Genomic DNA, 22,008 nt, shown 5'->3' with positions numbered 1-22,008 from the left:
AAATGGAACAAGTCTTCACAAGTCTATCATGACAAGACTTTTGCAAAATCGCTTCTCCATTCAAGGACTGAAATAAACAAGCTCATTCTCATGCAGCTCATCTATAATTATTGGAATCAAATGTTGATGAATGGCAGGGTATGTTTGCGGAGGTTACTGCGAAAATAGACGAAAAGATTTATAACCAACATCTATCCAGAGCGAATTCAACATTGTCTAGTAGTCCGGTCAAATTAGACCAAAAAATCAGTAAACCCACGACAAATTCAGGGGAAGCTGAAAATTCTTAAAATTGTTTAAATTATAATTATAAACATTGTCTTAAAAGTCCCAACCGATCACAATTTTTTGCATCGTTATATCTCAGAAGCGGTGGCTTTTAGGGAAAAAATTATTGATACCTTTTTTATAGGAAATTCCCTGATCTACAAATTATGTCTGGGGTAATTTTGAAAATCGCGAAAAACTCATTTTTTGGACCTTATTACCCCGCTAAAATTTTTTCCTTACATGGGATCGGTTGGGACTTTTAAGACAATGTTTATAATTATAATTTAAACAATTTTAAGAATTTTCAGCTTCCCCTGAATTTGTCGTGGGTCAAATGTCTAAATTGACCGGACTATAGGAGCACTTATAAGAATCTCAATCACCAAATTTCTTCAGAAATTAACTATTTTCGTAATGAATACTCGGCTGAAATTATAAGCTACTTATTTAGAGCACGTGCTTTAGTTTTAAACCTATGCCTCATCGAGCAGATTTTCTCCAGAATTACCTTAAAAATTCCAGTTACTACAGTTTAATGCATCCTATTTTTGGGTTTCAAATCATTTAAAAATTGAATTTTGTTTGTGTTCCAAATCAATTTAAAATTGAAAAATTGTGAAATTTTTGTTTATAAAATAATTTAAAATTGTTAATACTTTTGTGTTTCAAATCATTTCAAAATTGGTAAAATTTTGTGTTTCAAATATTAAAATTGAGTTAACGCTATCAAAATCTAGTGTAAAATTAATAACAATAAACATACAAATGTATCTTTTTTCTCACAACCTTAACTTTTAATTAAATAAGAATAACCCATTTTAGAATACTTATAGATACTCGTACTATATTATAAGCAACTTTCTTTTTTTATCGTTCACTTCATATTAAAAATTGTAATAAAATGTCACATCAGCAGACGGTAAAAAAGCCATGCTCTTATTCTTAAGAAATGAAATTTGCAAACCATTTTTTGTATAATAAAGAATTAATCTAATCTAATCTGTTGACAACCCACGCAAACATTTTAAGGACAAGAAACTTAGGATATGCACGTGGAATGTTAGGGCCCTTAATAGGCCACGTTCAACTTTTTCACATGCTTCAAGGTTGATACTTATTTCTATTTGAAGTTCTTCAGAATGGGGTGTTACATCAGTTAAAAGTGGAGCCTGTGAATTTATGCCAAAGCCATTACCTTGCGAATTACCTGCTTGGCTCAGACTAAGAAGTCTGCCCACAGCTTGCTCCATAGGAGACAAAGACATCTGGCAGTATGGTCCTACACCAGTAGCTGTGGAATTTTTTTATTGTTGGCAATTTTTTGTTTCAGTTTTAGCCAACCAAACCTTCCTTAATGGAAACTAAAACACGACAAACCTTATACCAATCTTTTCCTTCATGAAACAGAGGTCTAAGAGTGTTAAATTCTTTTGAAAAATCCTGACAATAATCTTTTTGGTTCCTTTTTGATGAACCGATTTTAGGATTCATTTTCATCAATATCATCAGTCTTAAATGAAATTTTATTTAAAATCATGGAAATGAAAAAAAAAAAAAAACTAAAAATAAACCTTAAATGTTAAACGAATCAATCGGGCAGACGGCAATGCCACACCCATAACTTTTCATTCATTAAAATTTTAATTGTAAATTTTATTATTGAAAAATAAAAAATCTAAATCTAATCTAATGCGAGCTACATATATATAATTCACAGTAGCTCTATGTAGCTCGGATTATATGGAGTCTCGATTTATTTGAGAAAATATGCGTCAAGACAAGGTGTAATGGTCATCTTCTGTTGAGCCCAACCATTACTTCGGGGCGAAACGCATATAAGAACACCTATGCTGGTTTATTTTTATTTTAAATAAAAATTTCATTTTCATGATTTTAAATCATATTTATTGAAAATAATCGGTGTTCAGGAACAATCAATTCGACTTTTAACATCTTCTTATCACTAAATATTTTGATTCGTTAGAATTATTTACCGTTTTTAGTCGTTAAATTAGTTAACGCTCGCTTATGATAATTTATCGATGACCAAGTCCGATAAAGTTTTTTAAAGTAAACTTAATATAAGAAAATCGAAGCTCATAATACAAAGTTATCGAATTCGCAAGTTTTTAAACTCGTTTCGGTACTCATAGTTATGGCCTTACTCTGCTGTTTCTTTGGGCCAAGAAAGCAATTAAGTAGTATAAGCCTTTCTCGAGAAACTAAAGTTTCACTTTACAAGACCCGAATCATCCGTGTCCTTCCATAACGTGCAGAAGCTTGGACTATGGCAAAAGCGGATGAAAGCACCGTGGGTCATTTCAAGAGAAATGTTCTTTTGGTGATATATGGTCCCGTATATGCAAAGCAGCATGTAAGTGGAGGAGAAGATGGAACGACGGGCTGTACGGTCTGTTAAAACAGGGCAGCGCAGTAGAGAATGCCCGTAGATTAGATGTCGTACACAAGTAAAGAGTGACCTCACCAAACTTGGAGTGAGCAATTGGAGGCACCTAAAGTCCCTGGCCATATTATTAGACTCACTGCAGAATTTTTATAATTATTAGATTATACGCAATATTTTTTAACGTTCAAGAATGGATGTATGGTTACATTTTTGTGCAAGATGAAGCTTCATGCCACACAGCCCGGCGCATAAAAACTTATTTGAGGGAAGAAAACATTACTCTGTTGGACTGGCCCGGAAACAGTCCTGATATGAACCCAATTGAAAACGTGTTACGTATTGAAAGAGTAATTCACGTGTGGAATCACCACCCATAAATGCAGGAAACAGTAAAATCATGCATTGATAGTATGCCGCGCAGAATTGAGGCCCTTATTAAAGCAAAAGGAGGTGAGGAGCTAGTTCACACAGGACTGTAGCACCACCGTAAGTTATGAATTATTGATATTTACATTACAAAACAGTAAGATAGAAAGTGAACCAAATGAGATTTTACTTATATGCTCGAAAAATAACAGAATAAAAAGTGCGTGTACGCCTAGGTGAACCATCTGAAACAATACAGCGACAATTAGCGTCGCAAGCGATTTTTAACACAAGTAACAATAATAATATAAACATTTTTGTTTAAAGAATCACAAATTAAACTAAGTTTGAAAATTTAAAACTACCAAAAAATAATCTGTAAGATACTGAAAAAAAGAGTCAGAACCTTTGTTTGGCTTTAAAATAATAGTATTTTAATGCTTTAGCAATTAGAGTTAGTTGATTACAATAAAAAGCAGCATGTATATATGCCTACATATATATATTTTTTGAATTAATTCTACGTACATAAATATTTAATGTCGTTCAGAAATGCTTCTTCCCACCATTCATCATCGACTCATTAACATCATCATCATTTTCGTCTTCGAATAGGGAAATAATTTTCTTATGTTCTTCGTATGCTTTTGTTGAATGACTATTATGGAAATTGGCGTTATGCTCCTCCAGTGAAGCAACTGATTCAAATACTGTATTACAGGTGTTGCATCTTGCACTAAATTTCATATTCATCAAGGGGAATAAGTCGTTAGTCTGATTTATTGTTTTCTTTTTGGGAAGGGGTTGTTGTTGGGTTTGCTGTTGATGGAATTGAAGAAGCGATGCGTTTTTAAGCTTTTCGAAAAAATCTGATTTTTCATCGCGAGCTACTTGCGATGTTAGTTTAGGTGTTGGGTCTAAACTTATTTGAGAACATTCATGTTGATCTTTTTCAATGTTATGCAAAAGATAATTGTAATTTTTGTTAACACCCGTCGTAGCGGTAGCAGGACCATCGATTAGATTGAGAATATTTTCAAATTTGCCGCCTGCTGGTCGTGGTTTATTCAGACTATCGCTCTCGTCAGTTGTTGTTGTTGTCGTCGTTGTGATATTTTGGCAAAGGAGAGAATTTTTGTCAGTTGTACTCCTCTCTGGAGTACTCTTACTAAATGCATTATTCTTAAAAAATTGTAAATAAGGATCATTTGGTTTGACTTCTTCGCCAGGGATAGGGACTAAGAGAGAATCGACATCTTGTTTGAGAATCTCTGAGAGTGATTTGTTCATTTCGATTACAGTTTTGTTCCCTTCTTGAGCGAACTTCTCTGTTGGCTCATCAGAATTAGCTCCCGATGATATCTCGGCTGTGGAATTCTTCCCATCACTGTCCAGGCGCTTCTTAGCCTCACCATTTACCAATAAATCCGGAAGAAGAATCTCCCCACAAGAAGACTTTAACCATTGACAAGTCTTACGGAGGCAAAATATCATTCGCCGAATGAATTCATGAGGAGACACTGCTTTACTCCGACGAATGTCGAGCAGGCGATTGATCTCCTCGATGAAGAGGAGAAATTTGTATTCTATGCACATGTCCATGTGCTCTTTGTAAGACTCTTCGAACATGAAACGCCTAAAGCATGCTCGACACTTTCGTTCCTTGCAAGTTTCGGGAATATTTATTGTAATATTCGCCTCTTTGAGTTCGTCCAAATCCATCACATCATCCTCCTCGAAGTTCTTTTCTTTGTACGAAAAGAAATTCTTCTTTTGTTCGAATGCTTCGTTTTCATCACTGGAAGCGGTCTGAAACTCCTCTCCTAAGGGATCACTATTTGTGTTGTTCATTTCGTCGAAAATCGCAGCTAGATTGTTGTCTCCAGTTGGACGCCGATGCAGAGGTTTCTGGTGAGCTAAACGTTTCATCTTGCGTGCCGACGAGTTGGTGTCTTTTTCAAAGAGAAGATTCAAGTAAGTCATAGCAAGAACTTCGTCGTTTTCATCCACAGCAGGACCCAAATCATCGGGATGCATGCTACGATTGTTGGTTCTTTTAACTCCTACCTTATTGTCGGTCATTTGCATGAGTTTCTTTATGCAATCGTCATTTTTCGTTAGCTTGGAACTTTGGTTGTTTAAAATGTTCACGAGGGTATTCGTGTCAGTCTTTCGTTCTTCGCTAAAAATGAGGTCATTGGCAGTGATGAGGACGCTTGCTTTATCATTGTACGAGTCTCTATCCCTGTCTCCTCCCGCTCCCATGTTTGCTGCGCGTTTGCGAATCGAATTCTTACACCGTCCGCTGAGGGTGGCCACAGCTTTCAAGCTCATAGCATTGTTGATGGCTTGTTGCCGAAATGTTGCACCATGCTTGAGATACGATATGCACAGGGCACACATCTTCTGGGGCAGGCCATCATCTTCGTTGACCTAGATTAAAAAACACAAGAAATGCATATACCTAGATACATCAGACTTCTAGAATCAATATTTAATGCCAGAAAATCAATTACCGATAGACCAGTGGTCTCCTCCAAGAGCTTGTTGATGGGTTGCTGCCAGAGAAGGAACTCATTTGGACTGGCATGCAAGTACGATGGGATTATTGTGAAAATGTCATAGTCTCCCCGACTTGAGCACAAGCGACAGATGTTATCCCACATTTCAATGAACACTCTTCCCGATCCCGATGGTATTGACTTTATAATTAGTTCAACATTGTACAAAAAATACAATTAATAAATATATAAAATTACTAAAACAATAAATTTTTGAATACAAAGACTTGAGACGGATAAAACACGGAAAAAAGTTTTTATTCTTTGCAATTTTGCAGCCAGTCAGCTGTGCTGTGGCTTTGTCGGTATCGCTTTCGCCGCTGTGCCCCTGTGGCTGTGCGAAAGAGCGTAGGGGTAAAAAAGTTGACAGATGGTTAGTTGAACAGAAGGTCAGTAATATAAATTGTTTTTTAATTGCTATCTCACATTTCATTGTGTGAGGAGAAAGAGTAGAGTTCTCAAAAAACATCCTCTTTCACTTAGAATGGACGTATTCAGTCGAAAATAAACTTCACGTGATATGAGTTCGTGTTTGTCTTATCAGATTGTTAATTGGTATTTTCAAATTGACTGATGCATTGTTAGGTTTTTGTATCTCATTTTTGAACATCTTACAGTTTATTTCAAACAAAATATTTATACAATGATAAAAAGTTCATTTTCAAAATGAAGCAGCGCATTTAGGGTTAGGTTATAGCTATCATTGGGCAGGTTCTGACAACATAAGGAAGTTCATTTGCAGTCAACAACTTTCTTTGAACGTATATTTTGACCAAGGCAACTAGTTACTCGGTAAAATATCATAAACTTCAATTTTAAAACTTTACTTCACCAAATTCTACTTTCAGTTGATCTTGCAGAAACTATTAAAACCATAAATAAAACTTCTCAGGCAAAGACAAATAAATAAATATTACTTATTCCTTTACCAATTTTATAAGGAACATTTTTACATTAAACGTACAAAAGAATTGTGAAGAATATAAATAAATCACAAAGTAATAAAGTTCAACTTTCAGTTAAATGAAAAAACATGATCAACTTTCATCTTGACATAAGTATACTTGACTTGATAGTTAGTGAGATTTTTCTTGGCTAACTTTCCAGTCAATTTTCCAATGAAATTGAATTAATTGGAAGGCAATTTTTTAACAGCTGGCCAATCAGATAATAGAAACTTGACTTACTTTCAAGTCCCTTATGTCGCCTGAACCTGCCCATTGGTTTTCATCATTGACATTTTTTGACACATCAGTCATAGCTGTCATTGAAAATTTCCTAATTTGAATTAAGGCACCAGTTATATTAACTTAGTTTTACTTTTAATGAACAATTCTAACGTTAAATGATTGCAATAAGGATATGTTTGTCCAATGAAAGATATTTTCAATAATAGCTACGAGTATAACTAACCTGTGAAAAAAATAGCAATGATTGCTTTCAATGATAGCTTCAACTGGTCCCTAAATATATTCGTAGGGTTATTGGCTTTATCTTGATATCAATCATAAGAAATATAACTTGCTTATCGATTTTAAAAATGTTCAATGATAAAAACCAATAACCAACGATATCTTTTAACTGGCTCAAAAAAATTCAAATATAATGTTTTCGCGAGCGTTTGGTTGTCCTGTTTGAAGTCACTGGTTTGGCAACTGTCTGAAATATGTTCTATGATTTTAAGATATCTGCCGCCAAAAAAGGACTTTGCTAGCTTGTTATGTTATTTTTAACGCTTGTACTTTTTGCTTCTGATTTAATCAGTAATTTTTTTGAATAATCCATCGGAACATGTTCTGTACAAATTTTATTTCAAACTTAAATATTTAAAAAAAAGTGTATTTACGAAATACCTAGTCGCTCCATAAGTTCTTCTGTTGCAGGTATACAAAACCATAAGGCAATAACTACATTTATTTAATTGGCCATATTAGTTCATTTAAAAATATATTTTGACTTATAGTGGCACGCACTGTTTCTATTGACATTTTTGACATTGCTTTAGTTGACGCTATCTTATGAATTTAAAAATTTTCCAATTTTGACCAAAAAAAAAATAATCTTAGGGATTACAATTTAGAGCTCCCGAGAGCTAATCCCTTTGTTCTTAAAGACGTAGTATGTTGACTCAAAGAAGAATCCATCTATCTTCATTGAGAGTTTGTTAAGCTCTTTACTAAACTCTCTTCTTCATCTCTATGGTACTACTTTTGACAGTCGTTCAAAAAATCTCGATATTCTCGGTGTGTGTATGGCCAACCACCTCTTGTGAAACTATCACATACACAATGTTGCAAGATGTTGAGTTAACTAACATCTCTGGGTTGGTGCTCGTGCAATTCACCTAAGCCAATTGGACAGAATTTTAATTAATTGGTGATATCATCTTTCGTTCATTGGCATAGCTTAAACATCGTTTTTTGTATCACCCGTTTTTACTGTTATTTATGGAGTAAGGTCGAAATAGCCAGTTGCATTCCTCTCCTTAAGTAATTCAACCGTAATGCTCGGGCCCTAAGGAATTGTCAGTATATCCTCAAGCCCAACTTTGGTTGTACTACTTGAATGTGAAATGCCTTACCACGTTATGTCTTTCCAAGTCATTGCATTTCCAAGACTTCAAAACTAACGTTTTCTTCCTCCCTTTTCTAATGCTCAGACTGTGTTAGCAATATTACCACAAAATAGCGAGATGGTACACTTTGGAATGAGACTATCAATCAAGCCAGTTTGCTGATGGTTTGAGTTTGACCCTTTGAACAACAATAAATAAGTAAACTAAATTGGGTAGCGCAACAGTCCATTGAGAACTAGGGCCTAGTGACTTACAACTCTTAACCATTCCTGTGTGCGACTAATGTTTTCAGGAATGGAGGGGACTTACAATTTAAATGGCATAAGCAGGGATCGAACTCAAGACCTCAGGCATGACAATCCAACGCACTAACCATCATGCCACGGGTACTACGGGTAGAACAACTATGATGTCTCATAATTTATATCTTTTTATTGTTATAACCTTCTTCAACGGTAGAAATCTTTTCATTCGAAAAATTTGCTTATTTCTCGAGTACCACAGTAAAAGCAATTTGCATCTAACCATAAAAACTTTTCAGACTCGAGGTGTCAACAGAAATGATCTAAAGATCTAATAGCGTACAAGATGACTATGTTGTATGTATGTATGTTGCATCTTTCACAGATGCAGAGAACCACGTTTCGGAAACACAGATCGCGTCGAAAAGTAATCTGAATTCATCACTCTGAGCATTTTAACATAGTTCGCAATATAACATCACTGGAGTATCCTATGGAGCCCACCATACGTTCACTCAACTCTGAAACGAGTGGTTATAAGGCGAGATCTAAGTAACATACACATAATATGATGGGGAACAAAGCAACAACTTTTACAAAAAGGTTGTGATTGTGAGCAACGCGCGGACGACTACTTTTTGGGGTGTCATCTACTCCTGAAGATATGGCAAATTGGTGGAGAACCCGATTCGGAACATCATTGCTGTTCCCATTGATTTCATAAATAAGAACTTTCGTAAGAACTCATTCCTTACCTATGTCATACAATTATTGCAATTCTATTTTGTACAGTGCCTCACTTCATGGTAAGAGAAGACAAACTGAAACTAAATTGACATTCATTCATTGCTTACTAATGTATAAATATATTTAGAAAAATTAGATGTTTTGAACAACAAGGCCTTGAAGTTTGGTAGCGGAATGTATGGCACGATAAAAACAAATAAAAGAATTGTTGATTTGTATCAAGTCAAATTGGCTTGAAGAAGTATTAAAAATAAATCTCAATATCCGTTGTTCTATCAAATGGAATTAAATAATTTGATGAATTTGACCAAACATTTCATGTAACTATTCTGTTTTTGATAAGGCTGTTTTCCTATATGAAGAAAATGCGAATAAAAACAAGTTGTATCCCATTATCTTTCCCAACATTTCGTGTTTCTTATTTCATCAGGGGTATATTTATTTAATCTGTTAATATAATACTAAATTATTCTATTAAACAAGCTATACAATCAAATCATTTTTCCTTGTTGCGATCACTCGTAAGATAATACACACATTTTCAATTAAAGTTTGGTCAATCTTGGTTATTACCATAGAGCAAATATTACATTCATTTTTCAATTTTTGAATTCAACGAATCTCTTTTTTGAATGGCTGAGTACACCTCACATTGTTTTTCCTCCAATTGTGCAAACTGAGATCAAAAGCCCATAATAACTACTCCCATAAGAAATGCACGGGAGAACTAAGGCATGCTTATGCTAACGGGCAAAGTTCAGACATTTTATTTTGCATGACAATCTCCTCTTCCTTCACGAGCTGAGAACATTCTTTTCTGAATACAAATTTAACGGGTCTTCAATTTAAAATAGAACCTGGCCAATCATTTTACCAAAGGGATTCACATGAATCCATATCAATAAGCCTTAATGGGGCAAAAGCTTTCAACAACAAATACTCGTCCGTGTTTTCATGATTGGCAAACTTAATTTTATAAGCGCTATGCTTGCCACTACCATCGAAGACCCTTACTTTTTTGTACTTACTTTTTTTAGAGAAACTTCGCGCTGTTTTTTCTTAGTCTTGAAAATCAACTTCTGCTGATGTTTCTGTGGATGTACATTTTGGAAGAATTCCTGTTATTGCTTGTCTTAACGCCTTGTGTCCTTGTGTTAATAGTTTTTTTTTCGCAAAATTTCATAGCTTCTGTCTGTTTAATCGAGATTTAATGACAGGGTTTCTCCAGGTGTCAAACTCTTCCTTTCGTCATCTCGATAAGCAGAAGTTGATGAATTTAGCATGACTTTGAGAAAACCAGCCGAGAGCCCCAGTTTCACCATCTTCCAATGGTCAGAGGTAATCGTGCCATCAATATTGCTCCTATCAATGACCGCAACTATGATCTTTTTGGGCTCCTTAAGTACATCACTTAAAAGTTTAATGAGAGGTAGTCTAACAATATTGAGAGTGCTGGTGTTCTGCACTTTGGACTTTTTAGGGACAGGAGTGGACTCCTCTGAAGACCTTTTGTCGCTTTGACGTGAAGTCGGAGCTGATATTGGTTTTGTCTAGGATGGGTTTAGCCTACTCTTGCGTCTTGCTACGGATGGTATTACTTCCATCCCCCAATGCTGAACCAGGGGATTTTAGAATCCTCATCGCATAACGCCGCTGTTTATATGAGATCCTATTTTGGGTGGCGGTATTCGTAGTGAAGGCAGGGTCGTTATTCACCCTACGGAGACCACCACTAGGAGTTTCCTGGAGAGGTTTACTCTCATCATTATTCATGAACTTTCCACTACTGACCTGAGGAAGCGTTTTCGCCAATGATACATTCTGTACGGCACTAGAAGATGGGCAGTGACTTGGCACATACCCTTCTCCGGTTTTTGGCACAGGAGTAACGAAAGCCGACGTTGCCGCCGAACTGCCAGCCGGTGTAGCTGGAGTACCGGTACCGGTTTGATGTTTTTGTTTTATATTATCCATTTGTCCGTCTGTGCAGAGATTCGCTTACACAGATAAGGCTAGCTAATGTGGAGGTCGCCTGGTATCCGGATACCTCAAAACGCTCTTGCAATGCATACGTGCGAATGAATTGAACATAACAAATATAATCAATACAATCGAAAAGAGTGCACAGAATTCAAGTCGACGCGATGAGATTAATATTATTTGTTATATTGGAAGCGCACTCAAGGAGATATGAATACCCTTCACTTTGAAAACTGACAAAAGCTTCATTGACTTGACTTTAATGTTGAAATCTGAAAACAAATACATCCTAGTCACTTTACCCCCTCCCTTTTAATTGAACCAAATTTTAGTTTTAAGTTGTGGGTTCTCTCTCACAGACCAAATCCCTTTAATTTCAAATCCCTTTCATACCAACCAAAGCAACAGCTTCAATAAAACAAATCCAGTTGTTTTTTTTTTACTGTTTAGAATTATTTTCTTTTTAATTCATGTTGTGTATCATTTTGATAATATTTTATATCTTAACGCTACAATAATAATTTTAATAGGTTTCCTCAAGTGTTCCTTCGGTAATTTAAAATTTGGATAGACCGATTTCAAAGGAGTAATTTTTGTATTTATTTTATTTTATGTATATAATAAATGTAATACCTAACAGGATAAAATATAATAAATTTACCAATGAATGAATTTGTACACATAATACACATATGTTGTGTTATTTAGTGTTTTTTTTATGTTCTTCTAAATATATTTATTATTTAATATTTTAATTATCACTAGTACGTAGAAACAGTTAAGTTTTTAAGTGTTTTTTTTTTTTCTTTCTCTTTTCTCTCATTACAAGCAAACTACAATTTATAATAGAAATATTTATGTGGATGTTTGAATTCAATTTCATCCCCGGCAAGCTCGTTTCTTGAATGTTCGCAAATCTCTTTCGTCTAACTCGCCCTCGCCCAAGGAGCAGTCGTCTGCAAGCAAGCGAGCAAAATATTTGTGTGTGTAATTTTTGTTTGTTTGTTTTTTTTTTTTTTTTTTTTTTATAAATTATTCACATTTAGACTGTAGTATTTTTAATCTTAAGTGCGATTCATTCAATAATACATTGCTTGCCCTAAGGACCTCTAATCGAATCGAATTTATATTTGTCAAAAACTAAAAATTAAAACAAATTCTTAACAAAAACAACAAAATAATACATACATTCAATTTCTCTTTGTTTTGTTTTTCAAACCACAACAACAGAAATAATTTACCTAGCAATTATTAACTCACCTTTAGTAGAACTCTTTCGTTTTTTGGGTATACTACGCTTTCGTCTCTTCGCCCCAACAACGTCTTCGTTATTTTCTAATAATGTTGGCGAAGAAGACGAAGAATTTTTCGCAGAGTGAAGCATTTTATTGTTGTGTTGCTTTTTTGTTGCTCGAGGTTTCTTCTTGGGACTGAATAGAGTCACATGATCACTGAAATTGCTGGTGTCATCGTCGCTATTTACATTGGAAGAATTATTCGAACTGCGGTCAGTGCTGGAACAACGATCGCTGCGATTGACCACCTTTCTTCTTCGGCTGCTCTTGAGTTTGGTCAATCCTGATTTGTCTATGTCCTTTATCTTAACGACTGCATTTTGATGATTAGTACTTATGGAGATGCTGTTTGAATTAATGCTACTGCACGACGATTCATCGGTTGTTGTGAAGTCGCCAGTGCTTCCAGTCTTTATGAGGCAACGCCTAGTACGACGCTGTTTCTTGTTATCGGTTAATATGGGTGTGTTTTTAGTTGTTAGGTGCGTTGCGTTCGAGTTGGATTCAGTTGCACGCTTTGTACTAGTTGTATTTGCTACCAATGGTGTTGTGTTTGACGTCTTTAGACCAGCTTTTGTTCGGGTGGACCTAGAGGACGGCGGCGGCGGTGGCGGCGCTCCTGCACCACCACCAACAGCCTTATTGTTACTACTTCCGTTACAATTTACACTATTTCGCGTTGGTGCCAATTCACTTATGACAGGTAATGTATTACGCTTCTTCATCGAATAGGGTTTATTATGTGTAACGGGTGGCTCTTCAACATCAGAATGATCCCCATCGGCGGCGAATGCGGCAATGCGATCTTTGAATTTCAGTCGGTTTTGTATCTCAAGAATGGCGTAGGTTGGTTTGCCTTCATAGCGGATTAATGGGGTCTCGATAATTGGATCGCGGTCGAACTCCTTCTCAGCACGATCTCTGGCTATTTGATCGGGATCCTGGGAGAGAATTTCCGTCCACGAGAACTTCTTCCTTGAGGACTTTTTCTTGGCAGATTTCGAACGCAGATTCTTAGGTGATACTCGATTGGATAGAGTACTTTCATGGAATGGCATGATCACGTTCAAATTCTTCATAATACTCTTTATGTTCTTCGTTTCGATAACATTATTGTTTTCGATTTCCTCTTTGACCTTAACTGATGTCTTGAGCATCTCTTCCGTACTTAAATGTATGTCATTGGCTTTGTAGCCCAAAGAGACATATTCTCGCAGGAAAATACGACGGCATTTGTCGTAATCTGGTCTTTCGTGGTATGCTAATTGGCCTATATATTCCAAATACTCGCCCAAATATTTAGGAACTTGTTTGCCATAGACGTGCTTCAGCATTTCCTTGACATCCTTCATCAGATACTCCTTGACCCAGTGCACCTTTTCGTTCTGATGCTGGGCAGCTGCATCCCGCCATGGCAGATAGCCTTGTGACCAATACACCAAATTGTAACCTAGACATTCGAGATCGCTGCGTCGCGAATGAGCGCCCATGTGGGCGTCGCGCGATGTAAATTCCAAGGTTCCATCGTGTGCTCGACGTTGATCCATTACAAATGGTCGATGGACACCATTGTCCATAAATTTCGATGCTAGACCAAAATCAATGAGACACACGCGTTCCTCTGTTATGAGCTCATCGTCGTCGGCTGCACTCTTGTCGTCGTCATCCTCGTTTTCCTCATCACTCGAAATCAAAATGTAGCTCTTATTCTTTGACGACAATCCTGATTTTCGGGCAGAATTTCGCACTTGTCGACGAACTGTTGTTTTTTCTACATCAGTGTCATCTTTGGAATTGTCTTCGTTGAAGAACTCAGAATAACAGATTCGCTTGGCTGGCCGCAGATAATGTGATTTTACCATTTCGTCATAGATTGAGTTTCTTTTGTCACGTCTGCATGAACGAACCTAGATTAGCAACAAATAAGACAAAAAAATGTTATTATTTACTATTTCACTGGGCACTGGGAGATAAGAGATAGAGAGAGAGAAAGATATAGAAGAGTGGTTTCACCAAAGTGTGCCACATAGAATTACCGGAAATTTCGAACTTACAGGATTCGATCCACTATATTGGATAGTAGGTTTAATGCGGTTCTTTTTGTTAACTGGTGTCTTATACATATCTGAATCTTTGCTTTCCTCATCATCATCTTCATCATCCTCCTCATTGTCCTCATCCTCGTCCTCATCGTCATCATCCTCATCATCTTCATCTTCTTCCTTTTTAACTTCATCAAAATCTTCATCATCGGAGCTATTACCACTATCGTTGTCACTATATTCACTACCGCTGTAATTTTTCACATTTACTTTGCCTTTTTTGTCATTTTCTTCATCCATGTTTATTCTTCCATAAATCAAGTGACTCTTGCGGTAAGTGCATTTCGATATCATCAAGTTTTGTGCTTTGATATCGTTGTGGCAATATCCCTTATCGTGTAAATGCTGCAGTACATCTAGGATTTGCAGGGCTAAAGTTAATACCGACTTTTGGGTTATTCGTCGATTCTTAATCAACGAATGCAAATCACGATCGAAACGTTTAATCACAAGGAATCGATAGCGGTTTTCTCCAAAGTAGTGAGATCCAGATGCTATATATTCTGGCATTCCAGGTGGCAGTGGATTTTCGTCTTAAAGTTTAAACAAAAATATATATATGAATATATTTAAAGAAAAATCTGTTAATATTTTGAATTACCATTTTTCTTTGCCGTATTCAGGAGACAATGAATTTCTACGAACAAGGGCCCATTCGAATGTGGCTCAATTTTGACAACATACTCAGCATTTTCGCTTGTAACGGGCACCGACACATTATCTGATGCTAAAAATATTTCTCCAAAGTTGCCTTTTCCTATAAAGAAAAAAAGAAAACGGTTATAAAGTTAAGATCACAAATTCCGAAATACGTCTAGGAGATATTAAGCTAACACTAATGTAATTCGAAATTTGAATGTATAACGAAGCTTCTTATGATTTAAGTACAAATTATAAACAAACTTTCCAAGATTTAGGTTATTAAGATTTTAAAAAGAATAACTCCGAGAAGTCAAGCGCACAAAGCCAAAAAAGTCTTTGTCGAGAACGGCGAAGATCTTTAACCAATTTCCTGGTCTACTCAAAGGCGACGATAGATAACGTTCGCTGTTTGATTCACTTCCACCTGTGCTAAGTATCGCTTGTAAAATCTTCTTGACTATGTCTTGTGAAGCCTTAAAAATGTTTTGCAATTATCTGATAGGATATAAAAAAATAACGTGGCGCAACAGTCCGTAGAGACTTGCAACCATTCCTGTGTGCGAGTAATTGCAGTTTATATGCCGAATCCGAGCGACTAATTTTTTGACGTAAGGCCAAAAGGACTTAAGTCAGAAACTTTTCACACAGACTCAATGAACTTTAGACGTTAATCTGAAAACAATTATGATTTTTTCAGTTTAAAAGTCTAAAAATGAAATAAATACGATATTAAGCAGTCGTCCAAGACTCAAGTTGTTAATATTCTACGAAAGACACAAACAAATGTCGTTACAACAAGTCAAAAACGTAAAATGCAATTTTTGACTTAAAACTCTTTTACCTAACGCAAAAGAATTTGAAAAAGCACTTTTCATAACAAGAGTTACTCTGGGAGTATTTTCCAATCAGGTGGCACAGGCGGGGATCAAACCTGACAGTCCATAGCATTAACCATCATGACCACTAATAGGATATGTTGGTGCTATTTTACACCAGTTGCAAGTTGACACCTCACCTGCTCGGTTGAAGTCAGTAAGCTAAGAAGGTAGGTTGAAGTGGCTGTAAGGGATTGAGTAGGACACACTTGGGCCAGTCGTTGACCCATTGTGATACCACAGGAATCTTAAGGCCTTCTTCTGAGCTCAATGAAACCAATTGGAGATCCTTATGAAACGTGAATTAGTCATTTAAGAATACGCCTAGCCGAGCGCCTTGCTTTCCTATTAGCCAGTGTCCAATTATGACACCAATTATCGAGATTATATACGAGCTGCTTAGAGACATCAAGCATCTTGAGCGCTTTAATCTAGGGTAGGCTAGAATTTTTTTTGTGACCAGATATGTAGTTAAATTCTCTTTATAAAAGTCGTGTTTTAGCAAAAGCTTACACATAGCGGTTGGTATGCCAGCATTTGTTTTAAGTTTTTTTTTTGAAATTAAATGAGCATTATTATTGGCTAACGTTATTGTCTACAATTAATTGATGGTATCTTGTGATTTGTTTACTAGGAAAGGGAGAGAGGGGTTGAAAGGAGGTGTCGGTGCACATTGGTTTTGAATTCCTGAATATTGCAATGGCTGGGAAAGACAGAGTGTGGCAAGGCATTCCACATTCGCGTAGAGTGGCTAAAGAACGAATATCTGTACTTGACAGTACGACCAAGGTTAGGCTCGAGGGTATATTGATTAGCATTGTGAACTGTTTAAGAGGAGGAATGCAATTGACTATTTCTCTAGACCGTAAACCGTTAAAATAACGGTAAAAGAGTCTGAGATAAGAAAAATGTCGACTATGTTCGAGCGACGTAAATCTAAATTCTCTACGTTTAATACTGTCCAAGAGGCTTAAGTAAGTTGCAGGAGCACCAGCCCAGTTATGGGAGTTATACTCAAGCTTTGGACGTATATACATAAATCATGAAGACGAAAGCCAGATCTGGGGGGAGGGGGTGGTGGTAAACTTCTTGCATCGCCTTATAAAACCCGAACACATTCCGGCAGTTTTGGCGACATCGCGTATGTGATCGTTCCACAAAAGATGGTTGGTGATACACATATCGAGATGTTCAGTCTCCTCGATGCAAGTGCCATCTATGGATGATGGCAAGGGGGTATGTCTCGCTTTAACGATACAAGACAGCATTGCGTTTTCGAAGCATTAAATTCCACGCGGTTTTTTAATCCCCATTGTACAATGCTGTTTATGTCGGAAATTAATGAGCTCATCATATTATGTCGTTGCAGTCCGAAAATGAAAAGCTTAGAGCTCTATCGTCAGCTAAAGAATGTTTTCGATTAGTTAAAGTTGCAGACAGAAGATCATTAATAAAAATGAGAAAGAGTGTTGGAGATAGAACAGAGCCCTGGGGCACACCAACATGCATTTTGTGGTTTTTAGGTTTGAATCTATCCAATACAACTTGTATTGAACGACTCGAAAGATAATTAATATTTTAATTATAGAGAAGTTTGACAGGCTTACAGATCTGTAATTTCCGACTTTTTACCAACTTTTTTAAGGGATTTTCTGTTTTTTACTGTAAAATTACTGCGAGTGTCATGCGGAGGAAAAACTGAAAGTGGGATTTTTGGCACTTTATTTTTGTAATGTGGGGATTTTTCTGATATCTTGGCCTATCGCATTTTTGACAACACCACCACTCTAGAGTTGCAATAAATTCAACAACTGGGAAAAAAAATCTGCCAAACTACTTTTGTATTCCGTATGAAAGCTCGTATCTAATCCCAATAACCCAATGTTAAACATTTTAGGTTTGCTGTTAAAGTACAACAAAGTGCGATTAACTGAAGCTTTCTTTATACATTCTCTTGTTTAGCCTTTTTTTTGTATTTTATTCCGGTAATTAAATAATCGAGCCACAACACGCACATCTCTCGAAAATTGGGAACATAGATGCTGTTCAAAAGTTTCCCAAGTTTTATTTGCTGAGTTGGGGAAAATATTTTTAGAGAAATTAAGTTGTCATTGAATTTGAATTTTTGTTTGAATTTAATTTATTCCCAGGGTGATTTGCGATTGAGGACAAAATATCGTTGTGAAATTAAAAACTCCTAGAGAAACAACATTTCCATAGATTCATTTAAATAGCAGAATCAGACAATAATGTCCCAGAAATATTCCAAAGTTATATTTCACTCTTAATATTTTGTCTGCAGAAAAATAAGTTTCGTCAAGATTTTCAGTGACTCTCGATTTTTTTTAGCTAATACAAAAATGACTTGTAAATTTCTTAAAAAAAAAAAAGTGTTAAAGGTTATTACAAAAACATTTCTAAAGTCAAGACAATTTATTTATTCGCTCTTATTGTTTTGGCCACCACTGTAAGTGGGGAAGTAATTCTTTTATTGAGATACAATTATTATTACACGTATGAGTTTCATATTCCGGATAAAAAGGCATTGGCTTAGCCGTCAGCTTGAGGCAAAATATTTATTGTTATACAAATGCATTTAAAACTCTCTGCAATAATAAGATTTCAGAATTTCAGAATTGATTTAACATAAGAACAAAAGCATTTCCAATTTGTTTCATTGAAGAATCTATAACATGCAACTGCAGCCAACAGTGCAAAAAAAGTTATGGAAGAAGAGTTTCAAGTTCTTCATAAAAATAAAACTTGGGAATTGGTAGTTCCAAAAATACGGACTTGACTATGATCAAACTTTTGCGCCGGTGGTAAGACAGACAACTTTTAGAACAGAAGGAAAAAAAATTACATGAGACAACCGGCTGGATTTGAAATTGTAGAAGGTCTTGTTTGTCGAAGATGAGGGATTGATTTAGATGACATTATAGTGGCAAGTACAGATGAATCTCTTATAAAGAATGTAAAAGAGTTGCTCACAAACAAATTGTTGAAATCAACAATTTGGGAGAAATTCGTCATTACTTAGGTAGTCTCTAGAGATAGTCGATCAAACTTCAGTTTAATGCAAAAGCAATACATTGAAAGACTTGTAAATGACTTTGGGCTTCAAGACGCAAAGAATTCAAATGTGCCAATAGAACCTGAATACTGACAACATTACTCGAACACAGGAATGGTTGAGGGTTGTAAGTCACTAGACCCTAGTTCTCAACGGGCTGTTGCGCCACCCAATTTATTTTTTTTTACATATTTTTTAGCATAATAGTAATCTTCTTCTTTCATTCTGAATACAATTTGTTTCTATAAGGATATTAAGGATTTTATTTTTTTAAATAGCTTCCAGAATTTCTTTATTAAATCATAACCAATAGCTATTTTAACATAAGGAGACTTGACTTCATAGTAAGAGAAATTTTTCTTGGCTAACTTTCCAGTAAAGTTGCCTTAATTAGAAAGCAATTTTTGGTAACTACTAGAAACTTGCCTTACTTTCAAGTCACTTAAGTCATTTGAACCTGCCCAATATATCATATTTTCAAAAAGAATTTAAGTAAAATGAGCTTCGAAAAAAAGTTTTGTTGCAAGTTTTAATCTGTTTTACACTTCTACCTACAAAAATTACAATAATTTGGTATGAAGTTGCCAACAAGTTTTTTTTTTTAACACAATAATGCTATTTTAACTTTATGTGGGTTGTGGGTCCAGTGACACCGTGACGCGTAAGCTTTTTACATAATATCAAGCCCTTAATGATGAACTAGGCTTTTAACATTATTTAATTGTCCAACAGAAATATCTCAAAAACCTTTTTAGCTTTGATGTGATGCACAATGCCTACTGTCGAGCCAAAAATAAAATAAAAATCAATATCATATAACAAGGTGTAATACTTGAACTTTGTATCACTAGACACTTGAACATCAAAACAAACAAACAAACAAACATTTTTTTTGTGTTATGTGTAAACCAATAAATTACCTACCTATGGGTTTACCGAGCCTCCATTTCTTTGCGGTTAAATCCTCAAGCACAATTCCACTGACCATACTTTGCCTCAAATGATAAACTGGCTGGGGAGAGTTATCATCGAACGAAGCATTTAAAACAGCAAGCTGTTTATTCTTAGTCTCTGTCGGCGTCTGCGGCGGCGACGATTTAGGCGATGAAGACGAATCCCCCGCCCACTTCACCTGTTCACTTTTAGTAGTATCCTGCTGCTGAAAGTCATTGCAAACTCGTTTGCGTTTCCTACCAGCTGTGACAGCTTGCTGTTCAGGAGCTATTCTCTTGCCCATGATCGACAAAGGTTGTGTTTGTATCTTTCTCGCGATGCTTCTTCCCTTTCCTCAATCTGGATCAGTCAGTAGATCTTCTTCGGGGACTCGGGCACAATTCTATTTGTCAAAAGATAACATTAAGTTTTCATGAAATGTGTGATTCTCATTCGGCGGCGGACAGGATAGACACTGCAAATGACAAACAAAGAAACAAGAATTAAATACGGAAGCAAGCGCAATTAATTTTATTTCCCCCATTTAAAAAAAAAACTGTGATTTTTTCGTATTGTTTTTTTTTTATTATTATTTGCCTGGCCTGTAAGTTTCAAGGTGTAGACATCTTTTAGAGGAAAACCTCTACAAAGTTAATTTTTCTCTCATAAAACTGGTCACCATTTTTGTCACTTTTGTGTGAAATTAATTGAAACATTTTAAAACGAAAGTTTGTGCTTATTGTGGGATTTTCTTTTCTAGGGAATCGCATCTATAGATTTATTGGTTTTTCTTTTAATTTCGAGTAGGTACACATTTTATACTGGTGAAAAAGTTTTTGGTTTTTGTTCCTTCTTCACTCTCCACTGCAAAACGAAACGATTGATCGAATTAAATGTTGGCTTTTGTTTGAGTTTACCTGCAAGACTTTCAATTTTGTAGCATAACAAATTTATGAATCACATGATAGACACAATTAATTTATATTTGAAATAGTTTTAATTGATTAATTTTCATTGAATAAGTTTGAAGGGAAAAAAATATAAAACTTGTCTTCGCGGAGCAGCCGAAAATTTGGCTTTCTTTTCACACAGAGCTCGTCGCACAAGCAAGCAAAAGCAGAGCAGCAGTCTCCTCTCATTCTCAGAAAAAGAAACAGCAGGAAATTTCGGTGATGGTGGACTTGGATGGGAAATGGAACGATTTTCTTTGCGAATGCGCGGTAGTGGAACATTATCGCCATTTGAATTTTAGCTATAGTTGTCTCTGTTGTTTGTTTGGGTTTTACTTGAAATTGTTGTATATAGCTGTTGTACATTTACCTGTTTTTGTTTTTTGTTTTAAATCTAAATAATTGTTTCGGTTGTTGTTGTTTTTTGAATTTTGTATTTTATATAGTTATCCTTGTCTGGCTTTCAACGAATGGTATTAAACAAATTTGTAAACAGAGTTTGAGGACCAAGAGCGGACGTTTAGATCAGATAAAAGAAATAAAAAATATATTATAAATTATTTTGCTGGAAATACAAATCTGTGAGTTGAATTGTTTTCCAATAAACACGAATAGGAAATGAAAAATATAGAAAGGTAATTCTGTGAATATTTTATTTTTGTTCGTTTCGTTTTCATTTGTTCTGTTATCTGTTTTGAATTCAATTTTATGTAGGACTGTTTGTTTTGAATACCGATTTTGTTTGTAATCAGACCTATGAAATTTTGGAACATGGAATAAGGTTGAGCCTGCACTTGCGGAATTTTCTAAGCTCCATGCTCACCTAACCACTATGACTGCGTTCAATCTCGTGTTAGATAGGTATCCTGGTTAGACGAATTTTTAGATGCCCATTGACTTACTAGATACGAACTGGTAGTATACACCTTTACATTGGTGTCATCTATTTTTTAAAGGACGATTTTGACATTCTCTGATTTTTGTTCAGTG

General features: G+C 35.7%; 2 protein-coding genes across 3 annotated transcripts; both read right to left on the bottom strand.

The window, feature by feature from the left end:
* Positions 1–3,526: 3,526 nt before the first annotated feature.
* On the bottom strand, positions 3,527–5,945 carry LOC129941601 (uncharacterized). Its single transcript, XM_056050273.1, has 2 exons — positions 5,560–5,945; positions 3,527–5,476 (listed from the first exon to the last, which is right to left on the bottom strand). Exons 1-2 carry the CDS (start codon positions 5,707–5,709, stop codon positions 3,590–3,592), a joined length of 2,037 nt encoding a protein of 678 aa, XP_055906248.1. The 5' UTR covers positions 5,710–5,945; the 3' UTR covers positions 3,527–3,589.
* A 5,631-nt stretch (positions 5,946–11,576) lies between these two features.
* Positions 11,577–21,198, bottom strand: LOC129939203 (AT-rich interactive domain-containing protein 4B). Of its 2 annotated transcripts, none has more exons than XM_056047125.1 (6): positions 20,986–21,198; positions 20,060–20,543; positions 15,147–15,302; positions 14,480–15,078; positions 12,409–14,350; positions 11,577–12,104 (listed from the first exon to the last, which is right to left on the bottom strand). In XM_056047125.1, the coding sequence occupies exons 2-6, from the start codon at positions 20,370–20,372 to the stop codon at positions 12,028–12,030; spliced, it is 3,087 nt and encodes a 1,028-aa protein (XP_055903100.1). In that variant the 5' UTR covers positions 20,373–20,543; positions 20,986–21,198; the 3' UTR covers positions 11,577–12,027. The 2 variants fall into 2 exon arrangements, with proteins under 2 accessions (XP_055903100.1, XP_055903101.1); XM_056047126.1 differs by having other exon boundaries at positions 14,498–15,078; positions 20,986–21,197.
* Between the last annotated feature and the right edge of the window lie 810 nt (positions 21,199–22,008).

This window comes from Eupeodes corollae, chromosome 1 (assembly GCF_945859685.1).
Source record: "Eupeodes corollae chromosome 1, idEupCoro1.1, whole genome shotgun sequence".
NCBI lineage: Eukaryota > Metazoa > Arthropoda > Insecta > Diptera > Syrphidae > Eupeodes > Eupeodes corollae.
Note: the sequence above shows the minus strand (reverse complement) of the source record. Positions and strands in the feature narration are given on the sequence as shown.

Excerpts from the sequence above, each read along its gene's own strand:
- LOC129941601 (XM_056050273.1), bottom strand. The coding sequence starts at position 5,709 with ATGTGGGATAACATCTGTCGCTTGTGCTCAAGTCGGGGAGACTATGAC. Across the intron at positions 5,477-5,559 it reads AGGAGACCACTGGTCTATCG|GTCAACGAAGATGATGGCCT; the intron begins GTAATTGATTTT and ends TTTTTAATCTAG.
- LOC129939203 (XM_056047125.1), bottom strand. The coding sequence starts at position 20,372 with ATGGGCAAGAGAATAGCTCCTGAACAGCAAGCTGTCACAGCTGGTAGG. Across the intron at positions 15,303-20,059 it reads GAGGCTCGGTAAACCCATAG|GAAAAGGCAACTTTGGAGAA; the intron begins GTAGGTAATTTA and ends TTTTCTTTATAG. Across the intron at positions 14,351-14,479 it reads CTGTAAGTTCGAAATTTCCG|GTTCGTTCATGCAGACGTGA; the intron begins GTAATTCTATGT and ends TTGCTAATCTAG.